Below are 20,421 nucleotides of genomic sequence, written 5' to 3' on the forward strand. Positions count from 1 at the left end.
TAGCATATTTCTGAATTAGTGCCCCTCCAAAAAACTAGAGCTGTGTCCACAGTTCAATTCACATTATCATGATCTTCAGTTTTCTAAATTTCAGCACACTGTTCTTATAGATGTCACCTTAGTTTCTGAATATGAGTATGACATGCAGGCACATCATGGGTCCAGTGACAAAATGTGTGCTCTGCTTACTTATCAGTCACCTAGTAAATAGGTTTTGAGTTCCCAATATACTTAAGGGACTGGAGATGCTGAATCTATTGTGTATTTTCACACAAAAGTTCTAGCACTACTTTCAATCAATTCCTAAACTTTTATTGTGATTATTCCTTTTCTATTTGAGGCATCAATTTTTCATTTGCCAAAATACATAGAACTTGTAGTTTTTATAGGTAAAATGTGCATAAATTTACAGTGGCATTGTACTTAAGTTATAGTAGTGAATTAAACCCTCTATTAAGATAAAATGTTTTCTCCAGATAGTTATAAAATGACTTTTGAAAGACTTAATATATGCCACCACAGTCAAGAACATAGGGATGTGTTATAATCAGAGGAAGCAGACATAAAAATTAATACATTTTAGTGTATTTAGAATTTCTGCGATATAACCAGAAATATATTTTCACCAACTTGGTCAAAGTCACATTTTTAACGTATACGTATTCTACAAAATATATACATATATATATATAAAGTATAGTTTGGAATTAAAGAAAGATTACATAGAGCTGAAACTATGACATTTAATTGTACATTGAGAAAATTAGCCTTCAAAATAGCATTGGTTATTAGCTATTAAAGTGTCTTTCACTTTGATGATTGCTTTATGTTAATAAAGCAAGACTTCTCAGTTTTATTCTTTTGAATGTTTATATTACACCTTATTAATAGTTGTGCATTTCTAGATGTCAGAAGAAATATAAATTCCTGTTTAGTTTTAGGATGTCCTGGAAAGAAAAAATGGTTTACAACCCCTCTTACTATCATAACCAAGATAAGATAGTTTTTATTAGGAATGTAAATTACTGAAAGAGAATAGACCTTATAAAATGAGAGAAAGTACTTAATGTAGTATCTGCTACCAAATATTTAGGTAATAGAGAAATGAACAATTTAAGTTGCTGATTAATTATTGTTTTGGATGTGAAACTAAATCAGAGTTTATACCTATTGTAGCTATAATATTATTAGCCAATTAAGTAGTCAAGTTTTGCGTAAAATAGTCTGACAACTTGATAAATAAAGAGAATATGAAAATAAATTTCCCCACTAGGGGATAAGAAAGTATGTTTTGACGTATGGATCCCATTAGCTTCCAGTCAGTAAATCCAGCTATGTACTCATTGAATGCTCCCCTCCCACACAGAAGTCAATATGCCAGTCATATATGTCTTGTATTTTTAATACATGTTCAATGTCACATTGCTTTCCAGCTTGTATTAACTGTTGGCTTATTAGCTGTTGTCGTATACCTATATACTGTTGTGGCATTCAACTTTTTCCGAAAATTCTACAATAAAAGTGAAGATGGTGATACACCAGATATGAAATGTGATGACATGCTAACGGTAAGTTCATACACTTTGATCTCATATGAATGAAAAAAATTCTCCTGCTTCTTCAATCTAAGTAATTGTGTAGTTACTCTTTAACAGTGCAGAATAGAAAATGGTGTACACAGTAAAAAGCTGCATCGTTCTTTAAAGAATCAACAGTTTTTGTTTTTTGTGAAACATAAAGGACCATCTCTGCCAATTTTGCAAAAACTACTGCGCCAACCTGACAATTAGTAGAATTCCTGAGAAAAGTGGTTGAACTGGAAGGATTAATGTAAACACTTTATTCTATTCATATATTCCGGGACAGCAGGTAAAATTCTTTCCTTGGAGAACATTTGAAGCCTTAGTTATTTGTTCCCTTTAATGACTTTAACTGAAGTTACTAAAGTCCAAAAATATATCTCTTAATAGAACTGTTAGTTTTTGCTTTTACATTGAGCAGCCTGGCTTAAATTACCTTTTTAGCCTTCATTTTAAAATCAACAGATGTTAAAGCTTTCATATTGCTTTATCCCTGTTCTATAACCTGCCTCTGTGATATTGGCAAATCAGAAATTACCATCCATGCAATCTTAGATTGGGAAGGGGAAAATTAGACAAAAAAATGTACCTCTAGCTGGAAAGAGGTGCATCCTTCAGTGAGTTCAAATCGAGATACTTATGTAATTGGGGTTGGTGGTGTACGTAAAAGAGACTGACACAGTGATATTAAAATTGCTCTAGAAAAAACAGACGTTCCAAAAGAGTAATGAGAGAGAGCTACTACTGTTAAAAAGGCTAAATAATTAAGATAATTTTTGTACTAGAGAATGACAAATCAATGGAACAGAATAGGAAGTCTAGAAATAGATTCAGACACACATGGAAATTAAAAATATGATAAAAGTGGCTTTTGAAATCATAAAATGAAACATAATCCAATAAACGGTATTAGTACCATGGACACGCTGTTTGGGGGAAATTGATAAAAATGGATACCAACCTAGTTCTTTAAATCAAAATAAATTCTGAATGGAACAAATATTTAAATGTGAAAAAAGAAAGAAACAATAAAAGTTAGAACAGATTTTGACTTTTGAAATAATAATAACAATTTTTAAATGTTTCAAGGGGCCAGCCCAGTGGCATGGTGGTCTAGTTCACATGCTCCACTTTGGCAGCCCAGGGTTTATGGGTTCAGATCCTGGGCATGGACCTAGCACTGCTTATCAAGCCACACTGGCAGCATCCCATATAAAATAGAGGAAGATTGGCACAGATGCCAGCTCAGTGACAATCTTCCTCAAGCAAAAAGAGGAAGATTGGCAACAGATGTTAGCTCAAGGCCAGTCTTCCTCACCAAAAAAAAAAAGTTTCTGAGTATGACATAAAATGCAGGATCCATGAAAGCCTAAAAATTACATTAAAAAGGAACAACAATAAGGCAAGTCTTAAAGAGAAATGATGAACTAGGAAAAATAGATTCAACACTATAACAAAGGGCCAGTTTCCTTAATTTACTTAATTTAAAAGTCCTTATTGCATCATAAGAAGAAATGAATACGCCAGTAGAAAAATGAGCAAGTTATATGACTAGACAATTCACAGTAAAATAAATTCAATCCGCTTATAAACATGGAAAGATGCTCAGCCTCTATTATAATTATAGAAGTGCAAATCAAAACAATCAATTGCCACGTTTTACCTATCAGATTTGCAAAATATTAAAGTTAATACCCAGAGTTGTTAAATTGATGTAAAAACTGGCACTTTCATGAATACTTGTTGAGTATTTAAATTAACACAATTTTAGAGAAATTTTGCAATATCTATCAAATTTTTAAGTCTACTTACCCTTTTACTTGTTAGTTCCACTACTAGTAATTGGCCTACATGTTTATTGACAAATATGCCTCTGTAGGGTCAAGGATATTAGCTGGTCCTGCAAATTGGAAATAATCAAAATTATCATCAACAAAATTTTCCTTAAATTGATTATGGTAAATCCATGTAATGGAAAAGTGTGTAGCTATTTAAACACCAGACAAATCTGTATATGCTGATATGAAAAGACATACAAATTACATGTAAGTGGGGAATAAAAGAAGCAAGATCCTAAACAGTGTTATGATAGGATACTGATTTTGTAAGATGGCACACCCATACATACACGATTGAATGTATAGATTAGATATGCTAGGATATGCATACCATTTTTCTGGAAGGATACATAAGAAACTGCTAACAAGGCTTCCTACAGGGAGCAGGACCACAGATCAGGGAGACAGAAAACTTAGGCACTAACAGTCACCCCCACCAGAGTCACTAACACAGGACACTTTGCCACCCCTCCCTGCTTCCCCGCATCCCCCACCCTCCCCATTCCAGGCCCAGGGAGGAAGGTACTTTGGGGATCCTTCATCTCCTCTTCTGTGCACTGCCTTTAGTATCCACTTTGTTTCTCTACCCCATGACCCTGAAGACTTGGGGTAGCGCTGGCCAGAGGCAGGGAGGGGAGCAGAGGGCTGGAGGAGTCAACAAGGTACAAAAGAGGGTCAATAAGTACTAATAGCAGGCAGTTGTGCCTACACTCACTCTGGGGAGGTTCATTTATATTCCAGAAGAAATAGCCCAGTGGTTCGAAATCTCAAAATCCCCAAATCCACCAGCCTCTTGTCAGAAAGTTTTACTGAGGGCATTGACTCCCAGAGGCCATGATGCTCAGTGAATTGTTCAAGACTGGTGGAGAGTAGGGATGAGTTCAGCCAGTGATATTCAGTGGCCTGTGTTAGGTCGTTAGAGCGATCGGTGGCCTGTGTTAGGTCGTTAGAGCGATCGGTGGCCTATGTTAGGTCGTTAGAATGATATGAGGCCTTAGATCCCCCTCTTCTCCCACAACAAGACCTCTGCAATATCCTGGTCTCCCCTTCTAACACCATGAGTCATATTTGAGCCCATTCAAGTGGTCCTAATAGTATCCTTAGATGACTACATTTTGAACCTCACTGTCAGTATGAGTTTCCGCTGCTTTGTTAATTTTGCCGATGTCCTTATTGTGAGAAAAATCCATACATTATTTGAACAAGAGGTGGGTTGAGAAGACAACTGCTTTCATCTGGTTGACATTACCCAATTACACAGAATATGCAAAGAGAGGTAGAGAAGTTGGCCTCACTTTAGGTCAAGGAAAGAAGGCCTGTTGATGTTTTCAACTATGGGCTCAGGATAGAGCGAGAGCTCGGATTTTGTTCAGTTTGAGAGATTTCTGTCCTTATGAGTGAGACTGATGTGGGCTCGGTGAGCCAAGGGGTCAAAAGAAAGATTTCTTGGACTCTCAAGGTCTGGTCATAGTGCTCCTTCATTCAGAGAATAGCATGGGGACAGGACCCATGGGCAGTGAAGAGCTGCAATGGGTTGAGGGTAGGGCTAAATTTATAAGGCATAGGTATGTGAGTTGCTTTTTACTAGACAAAGGAAAGACCATGTAAAAAAGTCGTTAAAATGGTATCAGTGCAGGTGGTGTCTGGTTATCGGGTGGTCGTATAACTTTGGATACGAATCAGGTTGAATCAGGTCAGGATGTCCTATACTTCCCGGAGGATGCTATAGATCGGTACGTAGGCCGGATGCCTTGGGCTTCTCTCCCTGGGGCAGCCTTGATCCTCATCAAGACTACTTCTCACCAGCTCTGTTGTAGGTGTTTATACGTCTGCTCATAATAGTAAATGTACTGTCTTACCTTTGGCTGGGGTCAGTTGGAGGCATCTTAACTGTGCATCTTACATGTGTCTTGCAGGAGAAAACTCACTTCCAAGACACAAACTACATCTCAGCTCCAAGCTCTTGCAAACTATGTACTGCTGCCAATTAGGCGAACCAGACAGGAGTCTGTGTAGCTTTGCACATGCCCATATCCAGCTGATTGTCTTTAAAAGCTATCAGAGGCCACATTATGTAGATTAGCCTTACTAATGCTTGTGCAGGGAGGTTTTGAAAAAGCCAAGGACAATTGAAATGTAACTGATCACCTACACTGGTGCTCATTAGGGTAGAGGCTTAGTAAAAGCAAGCAGCCAGCAATACAGAGAAGTGTGAAGTAGAAAGTGGTCAGATTTAATTTCTTTAATTGAGTTCTCGATGCCAGTCTCTTTTGCATTTCCTCTCCACAGGGTGAAATTCAGTATTCTCATTTGAGATAGGTTTTCCTCACTCATGTCATATTTTATCGGCATCTTCCTGAGTTTCCATTGCCTTTCTTGTCTCTCCGGGTCTAAAGGAATGTTTTAGGTTTTCACAGGGACGTAATTCACCCTCCAGTGTTTCATAACTTACAGCAGGTGGCGCTGTAGCTGCAGCTTTGCTGACTCGATGATGAGCCACACTTGGATTTCTTTCTTTCGTTCCTTCCTTACTTATTACTTATTTATTTATTTAGGATCATGGTGTTTTGAGCCTGAGAATCTAGTTAAACCAGCAGTGTCCTGATAGAACCTCTGCTCCAAGAATGTAGGAGGAGAAAGGGAAAACTGATCTAAAGTTGTAAAGTCCTGGGCAAAAAGACGATTGTAGCTAGATAGCCACGGAGACTGGCTTGGCGTAGACAAGGACATGCATGGGAAAAGGAGTGCTTCTCAGCCTCAGGCACAGAGGAATCACCAGGACAGCTCTTTATAAATCCACAGCTCAGAATCCCTGAAGCAGAAGCTGCAGGGAAGGTATGCAGACCTGTGAATTTGGAAAAAGCTTCCCAGGTGATTGAGATAAAAAGTACACGCCCAGGGAAGTAACCTCCTTAGGTAATTGCTCTAAATCACTGTTTTATCCCACCTTCCATTCCCAACAAATAAGCTGTTTTTCTCTAGTTTGTTTTCTCTTTCTTTGTCTCTGTCTCTCCTCTTTTTTGCCTAAATAAAGATCATGTAAGAATCTTCACTAATCCACTAGGAACTAGTCCTCCTCAGAGTGTGTCATTTAGGAGATGGATCAGGGAAAGCCATAGAATGGTAAATCTTGAGAATTAACAACTGCCTAGTCCCAACTTCTATAGTGCCAGGCACCTTCCTTCCCCATTACTCAGATTCTCTGGACAAACCGTATCTTTTTGTCCCCCACAGTTACTTCTCTGGCTCTTATTATCAGGTTTAAGCTGATTCTATGAAAAGGAAGGTGGGTGAAAAGATTTCCATTTTCAGGAACAGAATGATAATTTGGTAGCTAAAAGCCTGACAGCCCCGTGTGGGGGGTGTTCAGTGCACCGCCTCATATTCCACCACAGCGGCCATCTATCTGCTGTTTCTGGGGAAAACCAGCTAGCGAAGGATAACGTTGGGAAAATCAGTGTCAAAACCCCACTGACGAACTCTGCATTTTATTCTTTTTAAATTTGGTATGTTATTTAAGCCTAAATAGTCAAATACACAAGACTCCACCAATCTTTCCTTAAGTCTGTTATTGAAATATGGTGGAATCCCTTCCTGAGAATTCTTAGGGCTGCCATAGATGAAGGTGAGCAGTGAGACAGGGATATTGCCTGGAGAGGCTAAATGGCTGACTAGATCTGAAAAGAAGGAGACACTTACTCTGATAATTTAGCCTCATTCCATGGTCTTGTCTTCAACTTTACATGTCTGGAAACTAAAAGTGAATCATTTCTTGAGGACAGACTCACATTAACCAGGCTCATAAGAGTCAGAGGAATGTCAGAATACCAACATCCTATTTATTAAGAGTTCATGCAAGAAGTGGACACATTCTCTTCCCTATGGAAAAACTCTATGTGGGAAGCCAAATTGAAATCCAACAGTCTTGGTCAGCAGGAATTAGAAAGAGGAATTAGCTGGATGATCTTAGTCATATACATGCCAAACGAGGAGGGCTTGGAGAGCTGGGACATTCCAGGACCTGCACTGGGAACTGGAGTGGTACACGGTTGGCCCACTATGGGAATTGGTGTGCAGAGCCAAAGGGCCAGAGTTTGACATGGAGAAGTGCCACACCACTGCCAGGTTGACTCCCCAGCCCAAAGAGGGGCATTGCAAACAAAGCTAACTATGGTAAAGCCAGGAAGATGGCCACTGTTAGTGTGTTAGGCAAAGAGTGGGCAGCTGCAATAAGACCTCTGTCCATTCCCAGTGGCCACAAATAAGCACATATGGAGACAGATTTGGAGAAAAACATACAATCCCTGTTTTTTCTTAATAAAAACAAGAAATGAATATGATAAAAGTAATCCCAACAGTATGCAAGAATATACAGGGAAAAGAAAATTTCCTCTTCTCACAGATCCACTGCTAGCAACTTCAAGCAGTGTTTTAGACACACAGTTGTAAGAAATTAATGCAATATCCTGAGGGTTTTTTTTTAATTGAGGTATAACATTGGTTCATAACATTATATTGTATATATATATATATACATTTGTATATATACATTTCAGGTGTACTTCATTATATTTCATTATATTTCGATTTCTGTTTAGATTACATCAGATTCACCACCCAAAGACTAATTACCATCCATCACCACACGTGTGTGCCCAGTCTGAGGGATTTTTAAAGTGATTGTCTTCAAACTTTTACTTCCAGAGATTGATTCAGTATGTGGTACCAGGAATCTGGAGTTTTGAAGCCTCCAGGAGATCCAGATGCATAGTTAGATTTAGGCACCATCAGGCTCATCAAGTTGCCTCTGAAGAAGGACTTTCCTGGCCCCTCTGCAAGACAGACCCCTTACCTGGGCTCTAGACGGTTCTCAGATGGGTAGTGGCAGAGCTGCCTTATGATGCTTTTGATCATTGTGTGCCAGTCTGACAAATCTCTTGCCCGAGTAACACAATCTTTTCTTAAATCTGTTCATTAAATTTCAGGCAACCAACCCAGGAAACTTTTGTATTCTGCATCTAACAATACATTAGCTGTTGAACTATGAGCATTTTGGTGTCACCTTGATGTCTGTTCTCTGCCCGCCCTTTGTGCTTTTTAAAGTGATCTGAGAATTTGAGGTCTGTGGGTTGAGGCAGTGAAGTCTCCATGAGAACAGCTGGCCAGTCATAACTTTTCACTCCTCATTCGTCTCACAAGGGATTTTTAAGTACCTATCGTGCTCTGGACATTATTTTGGGCACTGATGATAGAACAGTAACCAAAGTAATTCTTCTTGTAATGGAGCCAATTCTGGTGGAGTGAGATAGATCCTAAAACATCAAATAAAAAATAAGTAAGATGGAGATACAAGTCTGGAATTCAGGACAGAGATCCAAGGTATAAGTAGAAATTTTTTGAAGTAATTGACACAAAGATGATATTTAGATATGAAACTGAGGACATTCCCCAAGGGAGTATCTTAAAAGAAGAAAGGTCAAAAACCCAATGCTGGAGCATTAGTTCATGAAAAGATAGGGAGATGAGGAAAAACTGGCCAAGGAGGCTGAGAAGAAATGGCCAGAAATGGAGAAGAAAACCAGGGGAGTGTGGTGTCTCACCACGTGAAGACACTGTTTCAAAACCTTTGCCCCCTTCGTGACGGCAGACAGCAAGTTTTTTGTTTTGCATCAATGAGTGACATCATTTGGGGAAATCAGAGTGTCTGGAACAGTCTAAGGAGGCCTCATGGAGGAAGGATTATTAACTTAGGGTCTAAAGGATGAGAAGGAATAGGATAAGAATGGGAAAGGATATTGCAAGACAAGGAGAATGTGCAAGCAGAGACCTAGAATCAAGAATGGTGAATTTGGAGGAAGTGTGGGAAAAGCGAGAGGTGCCTGGGAGCAGTGAAAGATCAACTTAGAGAGGTGAAGTGAGACTAAATGTGAGGCCCTGAGTGTAGACTTCTCCTGAATGAAGAGAAAACACTGGATGCTTTAAGCCAGTGGCTCTCAACCACTGTCATGATTTTGTCCCCCAGGGGCCACTTGGCAATGTCTGCAGACATTTTTGATTGTCTGCGGGGTGGGATGCTATTGGCATCTAGAGGGTAGAGGCCAGGGAGCCTTCTAAAATATTCTACAATGCACAGGGTAGACCTTGCAATAGAGAACTATTCAGCCCCAAATGTCAGTGATGCTGAGGCTGAGAAACACTGACCCAAAGCTCTGAGTGAGCCTCTCCTTTTCTGCAGTGGGCACTTGAGCTGTACTTATTGCTGGTGCTTTAATGTTTCAAGGTTTAAACAATGAACTGCTATTTCCTCCCTGCCCCTTCCCGCTGTCTTCCAGCTTTATTCTAGATAGTAAAGTAGAAAAAAGTGTCAGCATCATATTACATATATGATAGATGAGGGCAGGGTGAGCATTATTAAGTTGCTTTTTTTCCTAGCTTAATTTCTAAGATTCCATCTTGTTATGCGTTGAGCTTTTACTTCCCCTTTCTTATGTCTGTTATGCTTTAAAAAAATGGAACAATGCAATTAAATATTGTTTTGTGGACGTTAATGTTATCTTAATGGGATTACCTTGTGCCAGATGCTAGTGAGGTATTTTTCATTTTCTGCAAAGCGTGACAGAAGGTGCTACGCAGAGTGTGCAGTATAGAGTTATGCTGGAAAGACAGCAGAGTGTAAGAGGCAAGTGTTTGCATCACATTACAAATGTTGAAACAAAAAGTGGAGAATGCAAAGATTCTCATCATTTTCGGGGTGAGGATTAAGAACTAGAGGGAGAACCTTCGGTGTGTTGAGTATAAAAATGGGTAGTGTTCTCCCAGGAAGTGACAGCCTTTTTCTCTTTTCCAGTGTTACATGTTCCACATGTATGTCGGAGTACGTGCTGGCGGGGGTATCGGTGATGAAATCGAAGACCCAGCAGGCGACGAATATGAGATCTATCGAATCATCTTTGACATCACCTTCTTTTTCTTCGTAATTGTCATTCTCTTGGCCATAATACAAGGTAAGCATCATCCTCAGTGAAGCTCAAGTACATATTGTTGAAGCTAACCTGAAAGTTGGTAAGAATGGCAAGTGTTTTTTGGAAAAGCCAAATAGAACTTATTCTTTCAGTATTTCTTCATTTGAAATGTGTAGAGGGAAAAACAAAGAAACATGAGATCCTGGCGTAGGGGATGATGGCTACAGGTTTCTTTGGCCTCCTTTCAAATAACGTAATAGAAAGAGCGCTGGCCTGGATTTGATTCCCATCTCTGCTGCTTACTAGCTTTAAAACTTGGGGTGCGTGAGTCATTTAGCCTCTTTGGGTCTATCAAACGGAAATTATGTAAATCTCTAAGCCATGTGGTTGTTGAAAAGTTGTTTTAAAAAATGATGTACATTCAATGAGTTCTGTGAGAATGGTGTTGTTATTCACATTTGAAAAAATGAGCCATAATAAGTCTAAGTAACTTGGCGAAAAAGCTAAAAAGTGCTATGCCTGGAATCCAAACCCACAGAGTCTGGACCCGTAGCCCCTCGCTTACAACCACAGTGCCATATTGACCCACGAGTTCTTCCTTTTACTCCAAGGTAACTTGGAGTGTGATGTTTTTCTCCTTCAGGAGGAAATCACTCATGCTATCTTTTTTCTGCTTACACATTTATCCTAGACTGAATTAAGTGTCTATAAATGTCATATTATCCTCTAACTTCGACAGGCATAAAATGCTACCCTTTTTTTCAGTAAAGTACTTGAGCAAATTTAAAGAATTCATAATCCATCGTTTATGTCTTTACTGAGTGTAACAATAATGTTTTTTATAAGAGGGCAAAGTCATAGAACAGTTGGAAGAAAATGTGCTTCCAGCAAGTCCCAGGAGATAAAAGGAGCTGAAACAAAACAGCACGATGCAGTTAGTGTCTGACTGTCACAATTAACAATGTTACGGAAAGTTTATTTATGAGGAACATGTGAAAAAAATGATTCGAGGCAAATTGCTCACAGTTAATATGGTCATATTTGATTTCCAAGTGAGTTCTTGAAAATCTTATGAGTGGAGTTTTCTGTACTTTACAACCATGAATCTCAAAGTTCTTTCTCGGCATGAAGCAGGTAGGAGCAGACCATCTCTACGTGCCAAGTTAACTAAAGGTTTTTCCTGTTCTATCATTTTATTTTTAAACCCTTTTTCAGGGAGTGTATGCCCCAGTAACTGAATGTATTTCTGCCCCCAAAGGGAAAACGCTGCTGCCCTCGTAGGAGTTGTGTGTGTACTCACACTTTTTACCATGTTCTGAGCACTTCCCAACATGGTTGTACTTTTTCTCTTTCTTGGAAGGATTAGCCAAGGGACTATGGATTTAATTATTCTTTGGTTGATACAGGTTAAATTGTGTCTTTATCTAACACTAGGTTTAATTATTGATGCTTTTGGAGAACTAAGAGACCAACAGGAACAAGTCAAAGAAGACATGGAAGTAAGTTTCTCCATTTCTGACTCAGCTCTTTCATTGTGGTGGGCACTCACTTTCCTCTCTCCCTTTATCAAGGAATCACGAATGTGAGAGAAGGGAGTAAAGGACTTCAACAACATATGGCTTCCTTGGCCTATTTTCGATTCAGGCAATACATATAATTGAGCAGTGTGCTAGGCTGGAAGTGTGATGGGCTCTAGGAGCAGAGAGACAATAATATGGCACCGTCCACCCCTCAAGGAGCGGGAGACAATCCATTCAAAATGGTGAATTCACTGACAAAGAAGTAAACAGGAGATTGCAGAGCTGTAGGTTGAGTCCTTTATAGGAGGAAACCCTGAATAGTCAGGTCTCCAGGGCTGGTGTCTCATTTCCTCTTGGTTGATTAGGGAAGTTCCTAAAAGAAGGAACCTGAGTCCTAAAGATTGCAGAGATATGGATTTGAGAGAGAGCAGGACAGTTTAGGCAACCTCCCCCCACCCCACTCTGCCACCATACACATCTCCAGGGTACCATTCTGTGAAAATGTCACCAACCAAGGTTATAGATACCAAGATTCTGATTTTAGGGAATTTGGTATGCACTTTTTTTCTTGGAAGCTCAAATGGTTCAAGATGAAGCATTACATTCTAGTGATGGGGCTGGAGAGGAAGCCCTGCTAATTAAGAGCCTAATAATTCATTGGTGAGATTTATAGTGTAACTTACAGGCTGAGGGAAATAAAAGGGTTTTAAGCAGAGCAATGAGGTGATCAGATTTACATTTTAAAAAGATGGCTATGATTTAAAATATGGGGAATGAACTAGAGACTGGCAAGACCGGGGGCGAGGAAGCAGGCTGTCAGCATTTTCTAGGTAGGAGATTAAGAGGATTTTGCTAAAGAAGTGCCACTTAGTATGTGGGAGCCAAATGGACTCAAGCAGTCCTTTGGAGTTGGCGTGAAAAGAAGCTGGTGATTGGCCAAATGCAGAGAATGAAGAGTTTGGAGCAACCAGAGATGACACCCAGGTTTCCAGCATGAGCCACCAGAAGGATGGTGGTTCAGTTACACTCAGAGTAACTGAGAGAGGTGACACAGAGGAAGAGCAGGTTCCTGGGTAAAGCTAAGTGTGAACCTGTTTAGTTAAGAGGCACTGAGTAGTGTAAAGATGTGATAGGTGCATGTTGCCTATCTGCTGTCAGCATCTGTGATCAATAAGGCAGGGAGAATTTTACCAATTATCTTAATCATTTAAGGCCCTCAAATCAAGGGCATTATAAACATGCCTCCAATGATATTAAACAGCTACTAATTCAAAGGGAAGATGAGCATCTGGAGCCACACGAGGACAACGATTATTGAATTCATTTGAGTTGATGCATATGAAATTCCAATAATAAAATGGAAGGCCTGCTTCCCCTTGGGTTCGGTGTGCCAAGCCTGCAGGTGGCAGACCTAGGCAGTGCTGCTCTACAGGCTGCGTGAAGAGAGAGACGGTGGAGATGAGGGGGAGGCAGAAAGAGGAAGCACCCGATTCCTAGAGTAGAGGTTATTCCAGTGTGTGTCCCTTGGTCAATTGTGTACCCAGCACAGTGCCTGGCTCATGGCAGGACCGTCTCTGAATCGTTGATTGAATGCCTCACAGCTTGGTATTTGGTTTGGCCCACCCCAGATGGAAATAACCTGTGCCTTCCCCCTTTGGTCATCAGACTTTGTCCAGGTAGGTACCAAGTTTGAGGTTTCAGTTGAGGACACAGTCAGTCCTGCCTTGATAACTTTAGTCAGTGTCATGAACAAGAGTGATCACTAAGCCTGGGCATTCTCACTTAAGCTGGAGAAAATAAGGAAAAGACATTGCTTTTCAGCCATTCTTATCCTGTCGTCTTCTTTCTGCATCCATTACTTCTTGCTACTGGTACCTAGGTTATTTAAATCTACAGCAAGATAGAGTTATGGCAACAGTTAAATTGATATTCATGGGAGTGGCACAGGCTTCTACGATGATCTTTACATATATTGAGTTAATGAAATAGAAATAGCTGCCCCTAAGTGATAAGTTATGTTTTCCTTTCTGAACTCTGACATTTCAATATTTCCCTTTGTCTTCTAGACCAAATGCTTCATCTGTGGGATAGGCAATGATTACTTCGACACAGTGCCACATGGCTTTGAAACGCACACTTTACAGGAGCACAACTTGGCCAATTACCTGTGAGTGTCTCAGACTCCAGTGTCTCTCAAGACCCACCAGGCCCCACCTCCACAAGCTTGAGAAACAGGAGAGGGATCCGCTTCTTTTTCTTTACGACTGAGCTCAGGCTTCATACACATCCTTGAGAGAAAGACCCACAGTTAGTGGTTCTCTTTTTGTCAGAAGTAGGTTGACTTAAGAAGTGAAGTTGCAGCCCTTCACATGAATGATTTTTCTAGAACGTGAAGTGAAAAGACGGAAAAGGAAGAGCGGAATACATGTGGAGCCTCTCAGAGCGCCTCGGCAGCGTTTCATTTCCCACTTTGAATAAGAATCCTCTGCTGCTTCCTAGAGATATGTGAATCTCCATTTTTCTTTTTTGGGGGCCTACAGATCCCCTTAGGCACTATTGGAAACACAAAGTTGTATTTTTTTTTTTCAATACATAGAAATCTGACTATTACTTGGGACTAGCCAAAATGGCAGTTTGGTAAAATATCATTCTTGGTCAGTTTCTAACCCAATTTTAATATCAAACAGAAGAGATGCAGAGTAGCATTGTAGCAAAAAAAAAAAAAAAAATGTGGGCTTTGGAATTCACAGCTGTGTGACATTAGACAAGTTATTTCACCTTTTTAATCCTCGGTTTTCCAAATGGGGATTGCACTTCCTGCCCATGAGTGAATAAATGTGGATAGAGTTGCTGGAGGTGGGGTCTGGCACTAAGGCTGACATATAGGAGTTCCCAGGAGGTCTAACTTGATCTGTGCACACACTTTAGCTCCTCTGAAAAAATATTTTAAAAGAAGGTTAAGCTTTTGATCCCCATGGTATTTTTTGCCTTATAGTTTTAACCCAGTTTGTTGCTCTGCCAGCAGTGTGAATAGTTAGGCCATAGGGGGATCCAAAATATCTGTTTATGCTGCTATTTCCATGTAATCCATTTCTGATTCATCTCTCTGTATCTGTAGGTTTTTTCTGATGTATCTCATAAACAAAGATGAAACAGAACACACAGGACAGGTAGGTAAACAGCGACTGTACACCATCTTCTGAGAGAAATGATGGAAAGAGGATGCCTACACGTTCAAACAAAATGTGTGCATTAAACATGAAGAGGTAGAATTACTTTCAGATGTTAGTCATGGCATCTTAATACAAAGTTTCTGTTATCCTGAATGAGTGTGCAAAGATTGTCTTTGTAGAAAAAGTCAAATTTTAATTTCACATAAGAAAATGAGCTTTTCTTAGCTGAAAATGCTGAGTTTGGGTTTTGATAATTAGAAAGTTCTCGATTGCTTAACCAGATAGCAGATGATTTCAAATGAACTTCAAGCCATGGTATAAAGGTCAGTTAAAAAGAATTGCATATTAAATGTCTGAGGTTCTCCTTAAGCTATTTGAAATTCTCCCTCCATAAATATTCACCTCCAGTTGTTAATAGTTTGAATTTGAAGGATGCAATTAATAATATTTTTAAAAGAACTTCCAGAAACATATACCACAAATAGGTTTTTTATCATTATTTTATTATGGTTAGGATGAAGATTGATTATTTGTTTATTACTAGAAGTAAATAAGGTCTGGTAGAGTTAGGAACTATCTAAATGACTTGGGCTTCTCCAATTACATAATTCTGTGTAATTACACAGTCAGACGTATGTGATGTATATAACAACAAATTTGAGTTTCTTTCTTATATTTTGTGGAAACACAGAGATGTGGGGGATAGACATGAGGTTTAAACATTTCCTTTACATTTACAGGAATCTTATGTCTGGAAGATGTACCAAGAAAGGTGCTGGGAATTTTTCCCAGCGGGAGATTGCTTCCGGAAACAATATGAAGACCAGCTGAATTAAACTGCAACCCAGATCACCTCTGAAAACCAAAACATACACACTTTCTCTCTCTCTCTGTCTCTGACTCTCTGACTCTCTTTGTCTCTTTCTCTCTGCTCTCTTGGAAACATCCTGCTGAGTTTGTGAATTGCCAGCATCGTATGCTTTCTGGGAGCAGTGAAGCTCTTTCTGAAGACCTGGCTGTGCTTCCCCCCCACCTTGTGTATTTTCTTTGAGAATAAAAACTGAGGAATAATCTAAAGTCATACACAGACAAAATAGGAACTCTGGAAAGAAAACCATTCCGGACACTCTCAGTCATAACACAGACAGACAGATTTCCTTCGGAGACTCCTGGAAGTCTCCCTGAGCTACGGGACATTCACAGACAAGCGTGGCAGCCACACTCATCCGGCCTCTTTAGTTCACCATCCTGAAAGGAACTCTCTGATGGTCACAGAGCACTGTAGCACTTAACAGATTGCCGTGGACACCAGTTACGAAGGGAAATAGTGCCTTACTCTATGTGGGTTGAGCTATGCAGAAGATATGTGCATGAAAAAACATCTTTATTTTCTTTTTGTCGACCTTTTGTTTTTCTTAGTTAGATTGATTTTGTGAGATTTTTTTTCCTTTCCTCTTTTCTTTGGTAGGGGAGGGTAAGAAAAGCAGTTTGTGTGCACCTTTTAAAAAAGACGGGTGGCCTGTCTCAGTCGATGAGGCTCTTCTCATTCAGTTAAATTCACATCCACCCTCCCCCTGCGCTCCTGCTGTTATTTTGGTAATGCTCTGATGCAACATTGCAACTTTATGAAATCTTTGTATGAAAACAAAAAGACTGCAAAAAATACACTTTCAAAAGAAATAGTTCATTGCATGTTTATTATGCAAGTTTAAACAAACAAAGAAAACCTTCAGAAGCAAGTTGATCAACGTGAGAGAATTTTCACGGTAATTATACTCATAGTAATAAAGTGTCGTGGGCTTAATTGTATCTTTGGAGCCAGTGTCATCCACCAACAATGTGATACGTTATGAACTTGACAGTAGTTTTGGGTTTTTCTCTTTCTTTAGGCCACCTGTCATCAGTTGTTGATTAAGGACTTCTTGTCAGGCCATTTTTTAATCTCAAAGCTGAAGCAATATCCATTCAGGGATTTCATCAGTTGCATCAAAAAACACGGATGATAATATCAATCACTCCATTTTGAGTCCTTTTAAATGTAATGCTAATCTTTACAAATAAAAAGGCAGATTCAGAATGGAAGCAAGGTCATTTTGCAAACATTGGAGCTCTTTTATTACAGTCTGCTTGTTAATTTTAGAATTGTAAAACTGCTCTGATTAAACTATTTAACTAACTTTCTCACCCTCTTCTTTCTCCATTTCACTTATAACCGGGACCTGTTATAAAACCTTGAGCTTTTAACTCGAGGAGTTGAGGGCCATCCAAACAGGGCCCTCTGGCCTTTCACACTGTCAGACTTCCTTGTTGCTAAGCAAGTTGGCTGCATTTATGATTACGGAACCTCAGAGTTAGCAGGCATTTGAATCACCTCGCCCCACCCCTGTCATTTCGCCATCTTGCATTTCGCCATCCAGGTTTCTTGAAAACCACCAAAGACAGAAAAATCACCATCTCCCAAGTCGTTTAATTTTTGTACAGCTCTCATTTTAGGAAGCTTTTCCCTGCTCAGGGCAAATTCATTTCCCCATGATAGTAGGGATCCATTTTCTGTCTTAATGTGAAAGACAATTGGTGCGCTACTAAGTGGGGTATTAAACCCTCAAACGCTAATTGATCATCTGCTGTCTGCCACCACCATGCTGGGTATCATCTGTCAATTTTCACCTTATTGGCACAACATCAGAGCTATGGTACCTAGATTTTCCATTTGTCTTTTGTTATCATTTTTATTTGGGAGAAGGAACCAATTTGGCTGCACCCTGGGCATTTCCAAGCCTGCTCAGGGAGGTAATCTTATGTTCTGAGGAGTTTGAATAAAATAAATCAGGTCAGCTCCATTAAATATCAAAGAGCACATTCCTCTTTGCCATGAAACACTGCAGAGGAAATGTACAGTGGAGAGGAATAAATATTTTCCAGGATAAAATCTACGGATAGATTCAGGTTTTCTATTTTTAGTGCCAAAGTCAGAGTTGATGTGTAATGATAGTCCAGGTGAGAGGTGAGCGAACAAATTCCCAGTTGTAGACTGGAGTTTGCAGATTCCTCTGGTCTCTTGTTTGCTCCTGGCTTTAGAGCCCTGGGAGGTGGCAGGCAGAGTGCTCAGGGAGAGAGAGAGAGAAAGAGACTGAATTGAAGGAAGGAAGCTTCCCTCCACCCGTGGGCTTGGAGCACCAGTGTTGGAAGAAAAGTAAAGAAGCTGAGCTGGTCACTTTACAAAGCCACCCACTGCCCGACCTCGTCATTGGAGGACCGTTGGAGGGGGACACCTCTTTGTTCCCTTCTCAAGGCTGCAAAGGAAGAGGAGGCTTTTCTTTATCAGTATTATTAATTCTCCCAGGAAATGAATCTCAAACACAATGCGGCTCTCCGCTTCTCTGATGAAACTCAGGGCTGCTTGACTCAAACTCCAGAAATGTAATCCTTTAGACATTTTGTATTGTACAAATATTCAAACATTCACAAAGAGTGTTGTAATATAATGTCTTAATATCTCCACTTCAACACTTACAGATATTTTTCTGCCACTCTTTTTTTTTTTTCCTGCTTTTTATCCCCAAACCCCCTCACTACATACATATTACATATTTTAGTTGTGGGTCCTTCTAGTTGTGGCATGTGGGACGCCGCCTCAACAAGGCCCGAGGAGCAGTGCCATGTCCGCGCCCAGGATCTGAACCAGCAAAAGCCTGGGCCTCCAAAATGGAGCACGCAAACCCAACCACTCGGCCACAGGGCCAGCCCCTCTGCCATTCTTATTTCATCATTTTTTTTTTATTCCCTTGGAAACATCTCTTGATCTCACTCTGTAAAATAAACTTAGGATCATAGCTAAAGTTGAAGTTTTCCAAATGCATTAAATGATACTCACTCCTTGGACTGATGGCCATTATTTTTCTTGCTCGGGTGGCAGTTTGTTCTTAGCTCCACAAAAACTCATTTAGAAGTCATATTGTAATGAGAATACTTTCTGCCTTGTTGTAAAAGCGTAGCTATGAAAATTGTACATTTTTTCACTATCTTGCTTTGCTAGGGAAGTGTTCCTATTTCTTAAGCTCCAATTTTCTGGGTGAATATACCAATGTGTGCCCCCCTTGCTGGAAAGGTCTTTGGGTGGCCATCACTGTGGTGAGTGCCTTATTTACTATGGACACAGTAAAAGAGAACTTTTAAAAAATGCATTTGTTACATTTACCCAAGCATGCATGGGATTCATGTAAACTTGACTTGAAAAAAGTTTGGACAGTTAGACATTCCCCAAATTATTTCATAAATATCTATTGGATTGTGAAGAGGATGAGCTACTGATGACATTTCTGCCAACACTCTGAAATATCTGTGACAGAAGCTGGAAAAGGAGCATCTCCATCTTGATACAAGTGCGTGGATGGCAGCTGGGTTTTTGTTGTTTTTTTTTAAAGATTTTATTTTTTTCCTTTTTCTCCCCAAAGCCCCCCTGTACATAGTTGTATATTCTTAGTTGTGGGTCCTTCCAGTTGCGGCATGTGGGACACCGCCTCAGCGTGATTTGACAAGCAGTGCCATGTCAGCACCCAGGACTCGAACTGACGAAACACTGGGCCGCCTGCAGTGGAGCGCGCGAACTTAACCACTTGGCCACAGGGCCAGCCCCAGCAGCTGGGTTTTTTCCATAAATATTAATAGCACACATTTCTTGATGCGACAAAGTCTGAACCTATCATACATCTACAACTAAATAATATTTAATTTTGTGGCTAATGTGAGTATTAAACAAGTAGCTAAATAAATCCTCGAAGGTCCATGGTCCCAAAATTGCATAGTATTTATAATGTCACAACTCAATACAAAAACAGTAAGCAGCAGTAACACTAATTTCCTCACATAGATAACATTCAAGGACTTCTAGAACGTTAGAGTTGGAAGAGATTTAAGCAATCGTGTTTTGGATGGGACAATCTAGGCAGTTTAAATGTCTTGGCTGAAGCCACAGGCTGGTTAGTGGGAGAGCTGGAGCTTTTCCTAAGAAGTCAGGTTTCTTTTTAATCTTTTTCTTATTATGGCCAGAATGGCTTGAAAAATAACAGGTTTTTTATGACCTAGCAAAAATGAAACAGGAAAGCAACTAGTTACAAAAGCTTTGATGAAATATCGTCATAGTTCACCAATACTCTGTTTCTGTGATAAGGGGAATTCTGGCAGTGAGTGTGGAATGACTGGCTTCAAAATGCACCATTGAACTCAGCTATTTCCAAGTAAAGAAATCAAGCATCAATTTTAGTCCGAGACAGTAGAGAAAGTTTCATCCTGATATTTTGTTTCAGTATCTGCTTTATTTCTTTATGGAGTTCTGTAGAATGGTTCAT

At 39.8% G+C, this 20,421-nt stretch overlaps 1 protein-coding gene across 4 annotated transcripts in view; it reads left to right on the forward strand.

Annotated features, from left to right (window-relative positions):
• Positions 1-17,250, forward strand: part of RYR2 (ryanodine receptor 2) — a 678,741-nt gene extending 661,491 nt beyond the window's left edge. For all 4 annotated transcript variants that reach the window (XM_046653495.1, XM_046653496.1, XM_046653497.1 and 1 more), the window contains 6 exons: positions 1,434-1,568; positions 10,266-10,422; positions 11,815-11,879; positions 13,967-14,067; positions 15,019-15,070; positions 15,814-17,250. In XM_046653495.1, the coding sequence (XP_046509451.1) occupies positions 1,434-1,568; positions 10,266-10,422; positions 11,815-11,879; positions 13,967-14,067; positions 15,019-15,070; positions 15,814-15,909 (606 nt within the window). In that variant the 3' untranslated portion in view covers positions 15,910-17,250. The remainder of the gene's footprint in view (positions 1-1,433; positions 1,569-10,265; positions 10,423-11,814; positions 11,880-13,966; positions 14,068-15,018; positions 15,071-15,813) is intronic.
• Positions 17,251-20,421: the final 3,171 nt, after the last annotated feature.

This window comes from Equus quagga, chromosome 2, assembly GCF_021613505.1.
Source record: "Equus quagga isolate Etosha38 chromosome 2, UCLA_HA_Equagga_1.0, whole genome shotgun sequence".
Classification (NCBI taxonomy): domain Eukaryota; kingdom Metazoa; phylum Chordata; class Mammalia; order Perissodactyla; family Equidae; genus Equus; species Equus quagga.